This window comes from Antechinus flavipes, chromosome 4 (assembly GCF_016432865.1).
Source record: "Antechinus flavipes isolate AdamAnt ecotype Samford, QLD, Australia chromosome 4, AdamAnt_v2, whole genome shotgun sequence".
NCBI lineage: Eukaryota > Metazoa > Chordata > Mammalia > Dasyuromorphia > Dasyuridae > Antechinus > Antechinus flavipes.
Window position 1 is genome coordinate 449,637,217 of NC_067401.1, and position 18,749 is coordinate 449,655,965.

Below are 18,749 nucleotides of genomic sequence, written 5' to 3' on the forward strand. Positions count from 1 at the left end.
TCATGGCCTGGATTCTGGATTAATTTCTGGACCAATTTCGCCTCAAAGATTTATAGTGGGACCTTTCAGCTCCAGGTCTATGTTCCCATGCTCCTAGAAGTAGAGAATGCAGCTTTGAATCCAGGTGAGTGATCTACAGCCTACAGAGAATCATGGGGGGGAAGGGGAGGGAAGTAATGAGACCTTAACAGCACTATGTAGAAGTGTAACATTCTTGGATTTAGTGCATTCGAAGTTAGGATGATCAGTGACTTCATCTATAAAACGAGGAGGTTGGACTAGCTGGTCTCTGAGGTCGCTTCCAGAAGTGAAGCCTCACTTTTGACTACACAGATTTTTGAAGTAGAATTTGAATCCAGGACTTCCCGATTCTAGCCCTCCCTGCACAACAACATGCTCTCATCTGCAAATAGGGAATAATTATTTTATTCCAGCTGTTTCCCCTGGTTGTTTCTAACCCTAACCTGGAAGAACTGTGGCACCAGTTTTGGAGTTCAGTCTCTGTGATGGAAAAAACTAGACCAAAACGTGCCTGGTCTTTCCTCCAAGTCACACATGCAAATACAGCCATATGCCTTCAGTGGTTCAATCTAACCAAAAACCAAAGTGACAGAATCTGATTTTGCATGACCTGCAAATACTAACGATGAAACAAGCAAGCCTCTTCTCAATGAGCAGCAGGAAGTCTAGGCGTACACTGAATAATCCATATTGAAACTCATTTTTCCTTGTTCAAGGAACTGGCTACAAGCAAAAGAAAAGAGCCCCTCTCTTTAGAGAGTTCAAACCTCCTTTGCACCCAAGATGTTCTGGTTCTTATGACCATTACTGAGGTCAAGAGGACCTTAAGGTTCCATAGAAAAACCCAAATGTCTAAAGATCAGCACAAGCTCTGATCAAACCAAAATCAGTTTTATTCACACCAGAATCTTCAGGGCAGGCACAGCAGCAGAGATAGAATTTACCAGTCGCCTTAAACGCTATTTATGATAGGGGGAAGTTCTGAGACTTAATGCACTGTCATCCTCAAGCTTACCCCCCAACTCATATGAGTCACCCATAGGAGATGGAATACTGGGGACAAGGATGTTTGAGGGGAAGCTTGTTGGAGAGACTGGCTTTTGGCTTTTGCTCCTGACCTAGAAATCTTCTGGGCATAGAGTTCCCTCCTTGGTGCAGAATCTCCATTGATAAGCAACAGCTCATACAATCTTGGGGGACTGTCAGGATGAACTTGCAGAGGTTAAGATAAGATACTAAGCCTTTTGTATAGCATCTGTACAGCATTTGTATAGCATCTCAAGGCTTACAAAGTACCTTGCAAATATGATCTCATTTGATCCTCCCCATCAATACTGGTAGGAAGGTGCTAGTATTATCCTCATAATACAGATGAGGAAACTGATCCTAGGATAAAGCCAGAGCATGAATCCACACCAAGAGATCTCCACACTTCAGTCTTCACTGAGAAAGAGAAACCTACACTTTGCCTCCAGGGAAAATGCCACAGCCATTTAAGAATGGGAAGGCAGAAAGGCAGCTTTTGAGCTGGGGAGCCTGCTGGCCATTCTGGCTGTGGGACTCTAAGGAAACCCTTTCACTTTCCAGGTCTCCTTCCCTCACTCTCAGACTCAAGCACCAACCTGCATTGGGAGGGGCAGTTTCCTCATGCAGGGCATCACAGGGCAGGCCCCTAAACTGGTAGGAGTGTAGATGCCTCTCCTGTTTCTTCTAGCTCAAAGATGTCAGTTTTATAATGGTTTCAATAGAAGTGATTTCCTTTGTAACCCTACCTATTTTAATGGACACATTTAGAAATATTTTTCTGAGAAAGAGTATGGATGCATTTGGAGAGTCACCAAACAGTCAAAAACCCCTGCTTTGTACAGCATTGCTCCCTTTTGTGAGGGTGTTTGGTGCCTTTCTTGTTCCACCTGCAGCAGACAGACTTATGGAGAACATAGGGCCTAGCATGGTACCTGACATAGAGCAGGTGCTTGATTTAATGGAACTGAATCCTTCCACTTGACTTGAGAGAGAGAAAAAGGCCTCGGCTCTTACCTGTTCTCACCTCAATCTCCATCATACATATAAGACATGTTCACTCTAGTAAGACCTTGTCCCATCCCATAACCCCTTCTAGGACTCCAGTTACACTCAGCATACTGAAGGCTGCTGTTAGTCAAAGTTGTGAAATCTGTCCTTGAAGGATCCTATGCAACAGGCCAGATCCAATAGATACTTGGAGAGCAGATACAGAATGTTTGGTCTGAAAGTTCCAGGAAATGTCTCATTGACTTTTTTTCCTCTCTCATGGTTGAAACAGCAGAAGAATGATTTAAAGATTTATTTATACAGAGAAAATGCACTGACAGAACAAAGCAAGAAACAAGCTTGGAATTGTTGTTTAAATAACAGACTTTTGTAAATTCTAAAGTTATGAAGGCCAGATTTTTTCACAGGCTCCAATGGTGATCTGAGTGAATGTAGCCAAAGGAGGCACATTTAAAACTGTTCAATTCACTTAAGGTAAAGTGAGGGTACAAAGTTCCCCAAATGAATAATCTCTGTGCCTTCGAGAAGTTCACATTCCCAAGGAGATAACCTGGGTTAATGGATACAGCACTAGCCCTGAGGTCAAGGACAGGATTAGAGCCAAGCCCTGTAGGAGAAAAGTCAATTTCCCAACATAGGTGGGCATCTCTTCTGAAACACAAGGTCCTAAAGAGCTGTCTAGAATGCTGAGAGGGTTTTATATATATATATATATATATATATATATATATATATATAATATATATATATATATATATATATATATATATATATATATATATATGTTTGATTTTATTTTATTTTATAATAACTTTATATTGACAGAATCCATGCCAGGGTAATTTTTTTTTACAACATTATCCCTTGCACTCGTCTCTGTTCCAATTTTTCCCCTCCCTCCCTCCACCCCCTCCCCTAGATGGCAAGCAGTCCTATATATGTTAGATATGTTGAATGCTGAGAGGTTAAGTGATTTGGATTTCCAGTTCTCAGATTTACTTTCTAGTCATCATACCCCCTGCCTCTGACCACTTGATTTAAAATCCGCTCAGACATTTCCTAGCTGTGTGACTCTGAATGAGTGATTCTCGATGTTGCAAGACAACTCTATAGGAAGATGAATTAAAAAGGAGTTGCAGAGGTGTACCAGTGGAGGGAGTTTCTGCTCTACCTGGAAAAAAAAAGACGTCAAGAAAAATATGTCTTTTTTTTTTTTTTAAGTTATATGAATTAGCCACCTTTCTAAGTGTCATTATTTCAGAAAATGCCAAGTTTGTTTTACTATGTTTAACTATGTTCATTTAAAAATTCTAACAAGACACGTGCTCATTTTTATCTCAGATGTAAATCAGTGACCCAAACTAAATTTTATGAAATCATGAGAAGAGCTTACTCTCCATTTACTGGAGCCAACAAAAAAGCAAGTAGGTTTTTCAGAAAAGAAGCCAGTACTTTTTAGTGTAGTAAAAAACTAGAAATAAAGGAGCTTCCCATTGAAGAGAGAATTAGGTTAGGGTTAAGGTTCTCATTACGGAAGGATGATGCAATGTCACTGCCCTCTAAGAAGCAATGAATATGGAGAACATGGAGAAGTTTGGGAGAATTTAACATACTCTGAGGTGAAGCAAACAAAACAGAATCTGGAACACAACAGACAATGACCAGAAAAACATAACTACAAGAGGACTGAGCCACCAGCCAAACCGCAGAGCTGCCCTCTGGGGAACGAGAATGGTCACCCCTGGCTCCCTCCCTCTAGTGGGCAGAGAGCAGCCAGCTAGGCTGGGATGGGGATAGGAAGAGCACAGGCAGACCTCGTTATGGGTGATTTTCACTGAATGCCTCTTTCTCTCTTTTCATTTTTTGTTCATTGTCAGCAGGGGTCACTCTCTGGGAAGTGAAAGAGATAGAGTGCTGATTATACAGAAAAAGAAGAGCTCAGTGAGTGAGTTTTAAATGATGCTAAAACTCATATTTCTGTCATTGTTCTTTTTTTGTCAGTCCACATTTGCATTATCATTGGATTTCAAAATATATATTGGATTGGGGAAAGAGAGGAGAGATAGACAGAAATAGAGACATTAACAGAGAGAGTTATAAATAGATGAAAGGTTGGTTGTCAGTGGGTATGTAGATGAAAAATGGACAGATATTACAGACAACAAATAAATAGATAAACACATGTGAACTCCTTGAATGTCTAGACTGTCTCACTTGGTGTTTGTGTCTCTTAGTACTTTATAAGAAAACAGCACAGCACAGCAATGCATAAGAACCCATCCTAATGGATTCCAGGTGCAAAATGAGATTTATGTTTTCCAAAACACAGAAAGTAAAGGAATTGGAATCAGAATACAAAATGAGGTATAAAAAAATCAAGATGGTACTTGGAAAATCTCAGATTCAACTAGAAAGTTAGAATAACAATTAATAATTTCATCAAAGTAACAAGATGTAAAGTAAACCCATATGAATCATCAGCATTCCTATATGTCACAAACAAAATTCTGTAAGAAGAAATGACAAAATAACTTTAGATAGTATAAAATACCTGGGAGTATATCTGCAAAAGTGAACCTAGGAATTAAATGAATAAAATTGTTTTTAAAAAATACTTTTTGAGGAGTAGCTGGTGGTGCAGTAGATAAAGCACCAGCCCTGAAGTCAGGAAAGCCTGAATTCACTTAACACTTCCTTAGCTGTGTAACTCTGGGCTAGTCAGTTAGCCCCAATTGCCTCAGGAAAAAAAAAAAAAAGGTTTTTTTGTACAAATAAAATAATTTAAATAATTGGAGAAATATTAAATGTCCATGGGTAAGTAGGGCCAATATGATAAAAATGACAATTTTGCCTAATGTAATTAATATATTCGATTCCTTTCTTCCAAATTAAATTGACAAAAAAATTTATTTTACTAAATTTGAAAAAATAACGAAATTTATTTGGAGGAACAAAAAGTCAAAAGTATCAAAGAAACTAATGAAATAATGTAAAGGAAAGAGTTTTAGTAATACCAAATCTTAAACTATTATGAAATGTAATTATCAAAAACTATCTAGTCCTGGCTAAGAAATAGAAAGGTAGTTCAATGAAACAGAGTCGACCATACAATTTATAGAATCAAATGATTATAGTAACTTTGTGTTTGACAAGTGTAAAGACAAGTTTGGGAGATAAGAATTTCTAATTTTTAGGAAAGCTAGAAAACAGTCTGGTAGAAATTGGGCATAGACCAATGTCTCACATCATTAACCAAGATCAAGTCAAAACAGATACATGACCTAGACATAAAGAGAAAGATTAGAAGAAAATTAAAAGAATAAGGAATATTACTTATCATCAGACTTCTGGATAAAGGAATGATTTCTTTATTAAGAAGAGAAAGAGAGCAAAGTGAGGATAATTTAGATTACTTTAAAATAAAAAGATTTTATACAAACAAAACAAATGTAACCAAGATTAAAAGGAAAGCAGCAAATTGGGGATGGGAGAAATTTTATTGGCAGTCTCTCAGAACAAAGTCTCATATCCCAACTAGATAAAAAACTTTGTCAAATCTATAAGAATGCAATTCATTTCCCAATTGATAAATGGTCAAAGTATGTGAATAGACAGCTTTCAATGAATAAATTAAAACAACTTATAGTCATATAATAATACTGATCAGAGAAATGCAAATTAAAACAACCTTGAGATATCATTTTATACCTACCCAGTTGTTTAAAATGATTGAAAAAGAAAGTGACAGAAGTTGGAGGGAATGTGAAAAAAATCGACCACTACTTCAGTTAGTGAAAGTGTGAACCCAAAACATGTTGGAAAGTAATCCATAATTATGCTCAAAGAGTTATTAAACTGCCTATATCTTTTGACTCAGCAATACCACTATTAACTCAGTAACCAAAAATGATTAGAGGAAAAGGAAAAGAATCTATCTTCTAGAATAGTTATAGCAGCCTATTTGTGACGGCAAAAAAACTAGAAATTGTGGAGATACCTGTCAACTGAGGAATTTAAAAGGAAGAGCAAGTTGTATTTAGAAGCTTTGCTGTTTCATGTGCAATCAATTTTTTTTGTATTCTACTGTATTAAATTTAAAATAAAATATACATTTTTTTAAAAAGTAAATTATAGTACTTGAGTCAGAAAATCTGGAGTCTAATCTTTACCACTTTGTGATCTGGAAAAAAATCATTTTACCTCTTTGGACCCCAGTAATCCCATTTGTGAAATGAAGGGCTCAAGCTTTTTGAGTCAAGTCATTTGACTTTTTTAGTCTCTCTCATCTCTAACCCTGAGACCCTATGATTTTTACAATAACCACAGAAAATTCATTAGGGTTATTAGAGATATTTTCCATATTGGCTAATAAAAAATTTCATTGTAATGTTGAGTGGCAAATAAACAAAATAAATAATAAGATACTTCATAGGAATTATAAGTAAGCAAGATGGCTCTGAGGGGTAAATGGAATGTATTACATATTTGTAAAAGACACTCATGAAATTTGTATTGTTCTACTACATCTGTGGCAATCCTTGAGGTTTTTTGGTGTTTATTTGATTCCCAATAAAACATGTTTTTGAAGAAACAAAAGATAAAAACACAGCTCTACCATGCTGGAAAGGAGATTCTATATTACATTAAGTTTTGGGATACTTGAAGCACAGGAGAAAATATAAGTGGCAAAAAGTTCATTTTTTTGGCTGCAAGACTTTACCAGCATTCTTCCCAGTGGGCCCCTGGAAGGCAAACGGCTGCCTTTGCCCCAAAGGGTTTTCATGCTTTGATTCTAAGAAAAAAGGAAAAAAAAACTTTGAAAACACAAACCTAATAGAAGAATGTGTGCTTCTTTTACCAACTGTTTTACATCAATATCCCCTTTTCCTACAAGACATTTCCTGAAAAATATGGGAAAAGTTTTTCACAAGTAATAAAGTTACTTGTATAATTGGTGATTTTTTTTTTGGTATTCTCTGGCTTTGGCCTGCCCAGAAATAGGACAGAATGGCCTGATGACATTAACCTCCACCAAAATTTCAAGCACTTGAACTCTCCTGGACAAAAATTGACAGGAAGCCAGATATCATTAAAAGAAGCCAGGAACACCAAAGACCAGGACAATAAGCAATTCCATCAACAATTAGTCAGCGCCTGCTTTGGCCTGGCCAGTACAGTAGCTGTATGTTCACCAGAAAGAAAGGATCAGAATAAAGCTGCTTCACTGGAGGGATCAATAATTCATCAATAAACAAAAGTGAGGCCATTGTCAATAGAAGTTCTGCTCACCAAAACAGGACAATGTTATTTAATTATTTATACAGTCACACACTTTTCCTATTAGGAAGCACTATGTACAAATACAATGAATTCCAGTGTCTCAATTTTAAAATTAAGAAAACAAAATTCTTAAAAAGGAAGAGAGAGTGTGATGCTCAAATGAGCATGGAGCAATTTCAATGAAGCGATTTTGTTCTATTGATTTCTAGACTTATACAGAAGTTACAATCCTATCATTCCTCCAGTAGAGATTTTTTTAAAAATCTTGAGTCTAAACAGATAATGTAGAAAATTAAAAGTAAAATTAAGGCAACTATCCAGCTAATTCAAAACAAATACCGAACAGAAGCTGGGCTTGAGACCTCAATTATCCAAATAGGTTCTCATCATAAACAAAGACAGTTTGCTGTGTTGATGTTTTCTTCAATTTTATTTTTAAGCTGTTGATATTAATAATTTTGCCCTCTTCCATATTTCCTTTTCTGAACTTACATTAATTTCACGTGTGATTTAATTTATTCATGGTGCAAAACCTCCTTTTTTCTGAAAATGTGTTTGCCTCAATGAAAAATATATTCTGATTATAGATAGCATTGGAAGGGGCCTCAGAAGCCAGCTAGCGCAGTTCTCCTCCCCATCTTCTATTTGGGGAGCTGAATGGAGGCAGGTTTAAATTCAGATGAGACTTTGCCAACCTCCCTCTCTCACTTTTCAGACAGGAACAATTAAGGCTTTTGAAGGATAAGACATTTGCCCCGCTTCACACTGGGAGTGAATAGCTCTGACTCCAAACCCAGTCCTCTTTCAACTGCAAACTCTATGAAGCAAAAATGAAGCAAACTCTAACAGCCCTAAAAAAAAAAAATCAGTCCATAGTGAGAAGAAAAGGTTAATCTTAAGTCCCTGGCAACTCAGGTATATTCCCAAAGAATCTTCCAAAAAGCAGAAATAAATCCCAAACTAAGTCTGGCAGAGAAAATGGTGGCCAAACACCCCAAAATGTCCGCAAACAACCCCCCCAAACATGAGGCCACAGAAAATCAGACACCAATAATAACAGCTGAACACCACTCTAGCTCACTCTCATTAAACTAACAAGCATCTTTTGGGTACCTGCAATGGGCTTAGCACCATTACTCTGTGCCTGTACTGTGCTTAGCACTTCATATGTCTTCATCCTACCATCACAACAACCCTGGGAGGGAGGTACTGTTATTATCTCCATTTTATGGTTGAGAGAACTAAGAGGAACAAGAATAAGTACCTTGCCCAAGGTCATCCAGCCTGCCTCCCAGCTGATGTTCCTGTAACTAAGACAGGGAAAGTGCTTTGTATACATCATCTCCTTTAGTTAAGGATTTTCCTAATAAAAATAGCTAATGTTTACACAGCATTTTAATGTGTTCTAATGTAATGTCTCTAATGTATGTATATATATATAATCTATATGTATATAATTCATATATAACACATATAATATTTCATTTGATCCTCACACAACCTTATGAGATAAGATTATTTTACCCTCATTATACAGATGTGAAAAATGAGGTTTAGATGTCTTACCCAGAGTCAGATAGCTAGCAAGTAAGTGGGGCAGGATGAAAGTCAGTTCTCCCCAACTCCAAGTTCAATACTCTAGCCATTATTATCATGGGCTAAACCCTTGGCAGAATGGTCACATAATATGGAAGCTATTTTCAGGGTAGTCTAAGAAGGTCCCATAGTTTCAGGGAAACAAAAAGCTCTCTTGATCCTAATATGGACCCCACTTGTCCCATTCCACCTCAGCTATTATCCCTCAGACATTAAAAACTGCATCAATACTATTGCCTATGGGAAGGGGAAACAGCCTGGCTGGCCTGCAAGAGTTCCTGACTTGGGCTCTACAAACCTGTACCAGATCAATTTCAAGTGTCCAGGAACTTGGATGGAAAGAATTTGCATCTTCCTTTTGATTATTCTCTGTAATCCAATGTGCTTATTCTAAAACACTATTTCTTCTAAAAGAGCTGCAGTCATAAGCTGCTTCAGACTGCCAAGGGGCTCAAGGACACAAACAAGGCTGAGAAGCCCCTCATCTGCTGGCACTTGGTGAAAAACAGAGCAGAAGATGCCCTTATTCTCTAATACTCTTTATCCCCGTGATAAAGGATAAAAGGATAAAGTTGAGGACTTGGACTGCTTGATTGTGGCTGCCGATGCCCAGACTGATCCCAAGTAGAGAGCAACAGTAAAGCAGAACAAGTAATAGATTCTGGAAACAAATCCTGACACTTCCTAATGGCAAGATCTACTTTACTCCATTGGGTCTCAGTTTCCTCATCTGCAAATGATGGAGTTGGATTCTAAGGTCTCTTCTTCCTTGAATTCTATGATCTCAAACCTCAGTTTCTATATCTGTAACATAACAGAGTTGGACTGCCTGAGCCAGAAGGTCCCTTCCAGCTCTAAATCTACAACCCAGTGACCATACCTTCTCTGTTGACCTGGCTTCTGCCTTTAGTCCCTGTATAAATCAGATACAAGCTGATTTTTCTCCTTTTATCCTAGGAGTTGCTTTAATTCTCTATTTCTCTTGGTAAGCAGAGGCTCTGTTTTTCTATGTTTAGAACCAGATGAATATAAGATGGTTCTTACACAACTGAATTTATTCATGCAACTTTCCATGAAGTCTCAGTCCTCAATTTGTTCCACATTCAAAGTGTTTATTCGGTATTGACTATGCCAGATGCCATGCTAGGTGCTAGAATAATTTTTTAAAAGGAAAAATAACAAAAAAAACCCCAAAACATTGAATTATATGTGTTAGCAATTGAACTAAATCCAAAGTACTTCCAAAACTCAAAAGCTTCAGTCCAACCAAGATGATGTTCAGGTTTCAACTACTCTGCCGCACATTCAAGGTACAACTGAAAAGACAGCTTGGCTCTCTAAGCCTGCCTAGGCAACTGGAAATAACAAGTTTCAAGAAGTTAACAGGAATCGCAAAACTATTTCCCATCACAGCTAGCCACTGTGGAAAAGCAAACAAACACAGACTCCAACATGGACAAATGGGTACAGATATTAGGTCTTACCAGAAATGGGCTCCAGCAAATGCAAGAGACACACATGATAGCCAAGACCTGAATGATCATTTCCAAATGATGAGACCTGCCTTGTCGGTGCTGCTGGTTTTGGAACTTGACTCTCAAGAGTGTGATTCCTGTGATGGCGTTGCACAGGAACGAAATGCCTAGGGACAGCAGTCCCAGACAAGAGAAGAGCAGGATATAAAATCGGTCTTCCCAGTCTTGGATATGCTCAGTTTTGTAGAAACACCAGGTCCTGGTCGCTTGGATCTCATAGGCTCGGAGTCCCAGAATGGGCAGCATAGCGATGAAGATGGCAAAGAGGCACACACCCGTCAGCATCATCTTCACGTGCTTGGATGTCATCTTCGTGGAGTGGAATATGGGTCTGGTGACTCCGATGCACCTCTCTACGGCCATCACACTGCCCAGGAAAAGGGGGCACAGTCCAAAGAACACCATGCACATGCCAAAAATGCTACACAGGACATTGGACTTATCAAAGCGGATCCAATCCATGTTGGAGGCATAAACAAACACAGCTATGGCTCCATTGATGAGGTGGCCAAAAAGGTCAGTGATCACCAGGCCACTGGCGAAGAGCAAGAAGGACGCCTTGGACTTCTGCCTAAATCGCTGGTATGCCTTCATCAGAATGGCAATGGCCAGGCTATTGGAGATGATTCCTACTGTCATAAAGATAACAGAAAAAAAGACTGAGAGCCTGTTTTCAGTTTGGCATGTGCTATTGGAAAGGACCCCTGCAGCAGGAGAAGGTGGCTGCTTGGATGTGTTCATAGACATGGTGACAACAAACACACACTGAGCTCTCAAGACATAATCTCCCTCTCAAGATGGGGCCGGCCGTCACCATCAGAAGCAATCTGCAGCATGAAAAAAAAGAAAAGAAAAGAATCCCACCCAGATTAGGAAAAGTGCATCCAAATAATGCTCATCTGACATTTGAAGCCCAAACTGCTCAAGGACTTTGATGGTGGCCAGTGACTTCTCTAGCCAATCACAAGGAAGGTTGCATTACCAAGGCACACATGTATGTGCATGTCTACACTTCCTTTGCAAGAGAAGATACTGCCAAAAATGAGAAACTGCGTGTGCTTCAACAGGGAGCCACACCAGCAAATGGCATCTCTCCTAATGCTCCCCTGCTGAACCTGCACTGGCAGATATGGCTCTCAGATATCTTTGTTTGGCAGATGACACCAATCAGAAAAAATGAAATTTTGAAAAGGAATTACTGCGTATGTAGGGGAGATCCAGCCCTAACCTCTATGGGATGATAGACCCAGAGCTGAAAGGGATTTTAAATGTCATCAGGCTCAAGCTCTTCAGAAACTTAGGAGAGAAGGGATTTCTTAAGGTTACCCAAGTAGCAGGCAACAGAGTAAGGACTGGAAACTACATATTTCAAGTTGTGATGGGCTTTGATATTGGGATGCTCATCCAGGACCCCTCCTTATCTCGTGACTTTAGTCATGGAGTTAAATTAATTTTACTTTCAAGTGAACTGACCCAGAACCCAAGGACAAGACACATACAGACAGTTTTGTGAATTGATATCTCACAGAAAATTTCTTAAGCCTGGTTTGAGGAAAGAGAGAAGAAGGGTCATCGAATGGAAAACCTGTGATAGTTTTGTTCTTCAGTCAACTAAAGTAATTATTTGTTTTTTTCTGAACCCAGGGACATCTGATGGTAGCTGACATCAGATGTGACATATGGACACAAATCCATAATTAGTTAGTTCTTTCATAGCCCTGTGGCTTATCACTTCTATTCACGGGGAACTGACAAATTGTTAGACCTATAAGGATGCTGAGAAATCGTCTAATCAGAAGATAGATTTCAGGATGTCTGTGAACTTGAATGGGAAAATAAATATACCTTTTTTGGTATCCCTTGTAAGTGAAATTTGGCATTTACTTCCTTTAAGCATCTTTTAAAAATTACTCTGGGAAGACCCAAAGACCTCATGAAACTGCCAAGGACTCCAGCACACACACTGAATCGATGAAGTACTTGCCCATTTTAGAAAAAGGGAGCCTGAGCCTCAGTGGTATTGAGTGACTTGACATGGGTCACAATCATATAGATTAAGGGCCATCTAGTCAATTTCTTCTTTATTTGACCAAAAAAAAAAAAAAAGACAATTAAGGTTGCGAAAAGGTAAGACATCGATGTATCGAACAAATAGGATATAGACTAAGATTCCCAGAGACCACGATCAAAGCTCATTTTTCTGCACCAACCTCCTTTTCAAACTGGAAGAGAAAAATAGGAAGTACCCACGGAATTTATTTGTTTCTTAAATAAAAATGGCGATTCTTTTCTGGATTGGAGGTTTTGTATTTTCCCTCCGATGAAGATAGTGAATGCTAAGTGACCCAGAGGCAACTTTCCTAAAGCCTGAACAGCCAAGAGATTTCCCAGGCTCCTCGACAATTGTCAAAAAGAATATGCCCTTGCCTACATGGCCTTCTCACCACAGGCTCAGCCCTACTTCTGACAGCTCTTCGGAGTTTTGTTGGCTCGGGTCTGACCCACATCACCCCAACCGCGCACACGCGTGCATCCCATTGCAGGGGGAAGCGGTGGCTACTCTTTGCCCCACCAGCTATGCAGAAAAAGCAACCCGGATGAGGGGAAAGGGAAGGGAGGCAAGAAAGGGGTACTAATGACTCATGTACCACATCTGCCGAGACGCTGCGCCTTTGCTTCTCTTCAGGAGATATTGCGCCGCGAAAGGCCGGCGAGCTCCCTCCGCATTCCGAGAATCGGGGGTGCTGGGAATCTGGGACCGCAGCGAGCCCTCCAAGCTATCTCACCCCCTTGGAAAGGTGAGGAGAGGATGGGATCCCGTCGGAACCCCCGCATCTTTCCAGGCGAGCTTGGCCCCTTGCTGGGAATTCCGGAGGCAACTCCTCCGGGAGCGGGGACCTGGCAGCCGTGACAGCCCCGGGCCTCCCTAGTGCTCATCTGGGCTCTTACTCACACTCGGTTCACCGTCCCGTTACTTCCCACCCGTACCCTCAGGCCCTTTCTTGCAACATCACCCCGCTGCCTGCTTTCCAGCTGCCTGGGATTGCTCAAGCTCGCCCAAAGTGGGGATGGATGGACGGATGGATGAATTCCTAACCAGCCACGGCGGGGTGGGGGAGAGGCGGGGAGGCTGCACAGTGAGGGTGGCAGTCCAAGGTGGACCCGACGGGCAGAAATAGAGAAAAGTGGGGAGCGAATGAAGAACAAGCTTTTTGCTTCCCCACCCCCCCAAGGGAGCCGCACCAGAAGCCAAAGTAGCCCCAACCCAAGTAACTCCCCTCCTTTTTCCTTCTTTTCCTTTCTCCTTCAATCTGGAATCTGACCCAAACCTGTTGTCCAGAAGCCCAGCGTTTCTCCCGGAGCAAAGGGTTCTGTCGGCAGAAAGCGCGGCTGAGCTAGGGGTTCTGGCAGCAAAAAGCACGGCTGAGCGAGGGGTTCTGTCACCAGAAAGCCGGGTTGAGCGAGACTCTATTATGAAGGAAGGGATGCAGGAACCGGGAGGAAAAAGAATTGGAAGCCGCGAGTCCCAGCGCAGGGTCCAGGATTTGCCGGTCCCAGAGGCGCAGTTACCTGGGTGCGTCCAGCAGCGCCCGGGAAGACAGGCACACCGTACCTGTCCCGGCCACATCGTGGCTCTGGGGCTCCAGGCTTCAGAGTCCAGGCTGTTAACTCTTGGCTGGGGTTCTTCAGAAATCTTCTCCAATCGCACTGGAGCAGGAGCAGTCCCTTCGGGGCTCGCCTCCTCTCTCCACTTTTCACAGCCAGCCAGACCCCAGCTCTGAAGGCGAGAAAGATCTGCCTCGGCTCCCCCTCAGACCCCTCCTTCTTTCCCTCCTCCTTCTCCTCCTTCTCTACTTCCTCCTCTCTCTCTCTCTCTCTCTCTCTCTCTCTCTTCTCTCTCTCTCTCTCTCTGTGTGTGTGTGTGTGTGTGTGTGTGTTCTGTTTCTGAGTGTGTTTGGCTCTGTCTCTTGGTCTGTCTGTCTCTGTCTCTGTACTGTGTATGTGTGTTTCTGTGTCTCTCCGTGTGTGTTTTTCTCTCTCTTGTCTCTGTCAGTGTGTGTGTTTGTGTGTGCCGGCACAGTGGCGTTTCTGTGTCTCTGTGTCTCTGTGTGTTCTATGTCTCTATGTCTGTCTGTCTGTCTGTCTGTCTGTCTCTCTCTCTCTCTCTCTCTCTCTCTCTCTCTCTCTCTCCCTCCCTCCCTCCCTCCCTCCCTCCCTCTCTCCCTCCCCCTGACTCCCTCTCTCCAGTCACTCCCTTTCTCTCCTTAGCTAGGCTGTTGCACCAGGATATAGGTGATTTGGCCACCCACCTCTTCTCAAGTCCCCTGTTCCTTTCTGCTCCCCTTTACTTTACAGTAGGACGAGATAAAGACCAGGGGACAAAGCTACAAGGCTCCGCTCAGCAGATCACCCGCAGAACTGGCTAGGGACAGGAAAACTGTCCTCATTCCCCAGGCATCTCGACATTGGAGAAAGCTCAGGGAAGCTGCAGAGTCAGAATGTGGAGTTGCAGAGCAACCCCTAGACCGAGGATGGTATCCTCATTGGAGCTCAACCGAAGTAAGAGAAAAGCCCTGAAACTGTCCGGTTGCTTGTTCCTTGGCAAGGACGTGAATTGTCAAAGTGGAAGTCACTGGTTCACTCACTCCACCCACGATCAAGGATGTCGCCCCTGTCCCTACTGAAGAGAATGGATAGGGGTTTAGAGCTGCCTCCCAGCATCTGGCAATAGTGCAAACTGGCCTTGGCTTCTGCTTCTTTTCCATAAAGAAACAGACAAACATTTGGCAAAGCAAGGGTTTTCAGTGTACCTGGGCAAAGATATTCTGTAAAAGGGAAATGCATCTTTCATTGGTTCCTAGAGTAGGGAGAGAAGCAGGGACAGGATGTGAGCAGCATCCTAGTTTTTATATACTGCAGGCAGGTGGAAGATCACTTTTAATCTGTTCGGGGCAATCCATATTTAATTTAAATTACATTACAGATAAAGATTCTACAGATTCTACAATGTAGGATTCAAAAAGACAAGCTGTGGAACTGTTGGTACACCATGAAATGTACTTATCCTTGAGAGTCCAGAAGAAATCCTTATAAAAATTTAGGATTTTTTTTTATCTCTAGAGCTAGAGTAGTAGCTTACACATGGCTCTCATAATTAAATTTGTTGAATGCTGAACCCTAAATGATTTGGTTTGAATGCATGCAAGTAGGAAAAGTAAGAAAAACTACATTGTTCCTCCTCTTTGACCCTTGGATGCCTCTACTGAGTTATAGATGCCACTTTCATCCCATACTTCAGGGAACTGATTGAAAGCAAAGATCCCTCTATGCAAAACAATAAAAAAATAAATACTGTGTTATTTGTGATTAAAGAAAACTGGGGAAACTATTTTGTCCCCAAGCTCCCAGAACCAGAACTTGAGAACTTGAAGAGACTTGAAGGTTATTTAACCTAACCCTTAATTTTACTGATGAGGAAATTAAGGACTGTGTTCAATTACTTGCCCAAAGTCATACTCAGGTAGTAAGAATCACAGGTGGGATTTGAATCCAAGTCCTCTATCTGGATTCAAATCCCACATCTAACATTTACTACCTATTTGCAATTTTGGATAGAGAGAATGCATAAATGTACTGTGGTCTGTAAATGCAGTGAAATAGTATTTCTCCCTTAAGGCATGAAAAACAGGAAAAATTTGAAGACATCTGACAGACAGAAATGTACATACACAGCACAGACAGAGACAGAGACAGACAGAAAAATGAAGTGATTAGAGGGAAAAAAGAGAAGCTTAAAGAACAATTGCTAGATTTGACTGCAACAGTGTGCCATAGATACAAGGAATCAATTCTGATCTCAAGGAGCTTACAATCTATCAGTGGAGGTAATATATAGATATAGATATAGATATAGATATAGATATAGATAGATATATAGATATATATGGAAATATTCCATTCAACATAGATCAAGACAAAATTGAGGTAAAATATGAGGGACAAAATTGGCACCTCACCACCAAATTACAGCCTACACCCTTCTTTTCTGTGAACCACTGCTAAACTTCAAAAGGAAAAAGTTGGGCTTGTTCTTGGCCACACACGCTAGTGAACTGTTTGGGGGAATGTGGTTTGTATAGGGTAGTAGTTTGGATATTTGTTGGTAAATACAACTTGCGTAAAACAAAAGGTAGCTATAAAGAGGGGAAGGTATGCTCAGATAACTTTCGTGGAATTCTTTATGATTTGCTTCAGGAAGAAGTGAAAAAGTATCTCGACATTCCATTTTCAATTTGGACCTAACTACTTTCCCCGAAGCATTTCCAGGGTTAGGGTTCATGATTCCAATGACCCAATCCAATCCAATAAGAAACGATTAAGCATTTGTTTTTTCCCAGTGCTGTAAGTCATTGAAGTTAATTCAATTCAATAATCTTTATTAAAAGTCCGCTACTGTGCCAGGCACACACACACACAAACACACACACACACACACACACACACACACACACACACACAGAGAGAGAGAGAGAGAGAGAGAGAGAGAGAGAGAGAGAGAGAGAGAGAGAAAGTCAGTCCTTACCCTTAAGAAGCTTGCATTCTACCTCTGACTTATTTTGATATTAGCCTAGTTGTTGCTAATGCTAATGGTAAAATATCACCAAGAGAATAGCTACTTACAAGCTGGTTTCTGTAGAGTCATCTAATTCCTGCTCCATTCCACAAAAATGAGAGGAACAAAGTACAATTTTATACTTTTTACACTTTCCTGATTTCAGCGAAATATTGTCATCACTCAATCCCAACATGCCATATAGAAATAAATCCCATCTCAGTTCAAATATGAAGAGGGGCTATAAAATTCTAGAAATTATCATGAGTCATAAAATGCCAATGTGGGAAATTCAATTATTCATTAACTTTTAAAAGGATGACTAGTCAGCTCAAGGAGAGACTGAGGTGAAATTTTAAACAAGCATAATACATAAAGGGAATTCTTTGTAACCTATGCAGAGTAAAGACATGGAATATTCTGGTTAAGTGAACATTCTGGTTAGTTAGTAGCTATCACTTTTCTTTTGTCTATATTTGGGATTCCATTCATGTGGGGAACTTCATTTTTCTTTTTTTTTTCTTTTTTATTATAGTTTTTTATTTACAAGATATATGCATGGATAGTTTTTCAGCATTGATAATTGCAAAATCTTTTATTCCAGTTTTTCCTTCCTTCCCCCACTCCCTCCCCCAGATGGAAGGTAGACTAATACATGTTAAAAATGTTAAAGTGTATGTTAAATACAATATATGTATACATATCCATACAGTTATTTTGCTGCACAAGAAAAATTTGAAATAATGTACAATTAACCTGTAAAGAAAATCAAAAAATGCAAGCGGACAAAAACAGAGAGATTGAAAATGCTATGTAGTGGTTCACCTTCATGGGAACTTCATTTTTCAATGGGAGTGGATCCCTCTACCAATCTAGAGTAGAAACTATAATTAGCAATCAAAGGATAAGTATTGCTTTCCCATCATACACATCAGCCAGGTACTGTTTTGGAGTTGGAGACTACAGATAAAAATGTTAAATATAAAAATATAAAGATACATAAAACAAAGATAAAAACAGCTGTCCCCACTATCCCAATTCTGCTATTGAACATAGATAAAGAAAGGGCTACAGTGACTTTCCCCTACTCAAAGAGAGTCGAAGTTGGGAAGGTAATGTTCTATGGATCTGGGTTCAAATACCAGCTCAACTCTTTGCTTGCTGTGGGATCTTGAGCAAGATAATTGAGCATCTCAATGTTCTCATCTGCAAAGTGAGAGGACTGTATAAGCTGGCCCATGACAACTCTTTCAGTTCTAAATTTGTGATTTTATGTTCCTGTTTTAAAAAAGTAGAACCCCAACAAAATTTCAGATAAATTATGCCCCTCTAGCTTATTGCATCCTCTAGTTTATTGACCAATCTGCAAGCATTTATTAAGTGTTCATCATGTACCAGGCACTGTGCTAAGCACTGGGGAAACAAAGAAAAATTTAGGATTAGGATTAGCCCTCAAAATATTCCCTGCCCTTAAGGAGTTAATGCGGGGAAAATAACATGTACATAAATAATTATATACAAGATAAATGGAAGGTAGTTGCTTGAAGAGCTTGAAGATGTGTGTGTGTGTGTGTGTGTGTGTGTGTGTGTGTAAAATTTCTAACATTTAATGGAGATAAGTGAGGGGAAATTAATTTTTCACCTAAAAATTGTAATAATTGACTTAGCAT

The 18,749-nt window shown here is 40.2% G+C and overlaps 1 protein-coding gene across 1 annotated transcript in view; it reads right to left on the reverse strand.

Annotated features, from left to right (window-relative positions):
- Positions 1 to 11,372, reverse strand: part of PTGFR (prostaglandin F receptor) — a 36,282-nt gene extending 24,910 nt beyond the window's left edge. The window contains exon 1 of the mRNA XM_051999354.1: positions 10,416 to 11,372. Within this exon, the coding sequence (XP_051855314.1) occupies positions 10,416 to 11,213 (798 nt within the window). The 5' untranslated portion in view covers positions 11,214 to 11,372. The remainder of the gene's footprint in view (positions 1 to 10,415) is intronic.
- Positions 11,373 to 18,749: the final 7,377 nt, after the last annotated feature.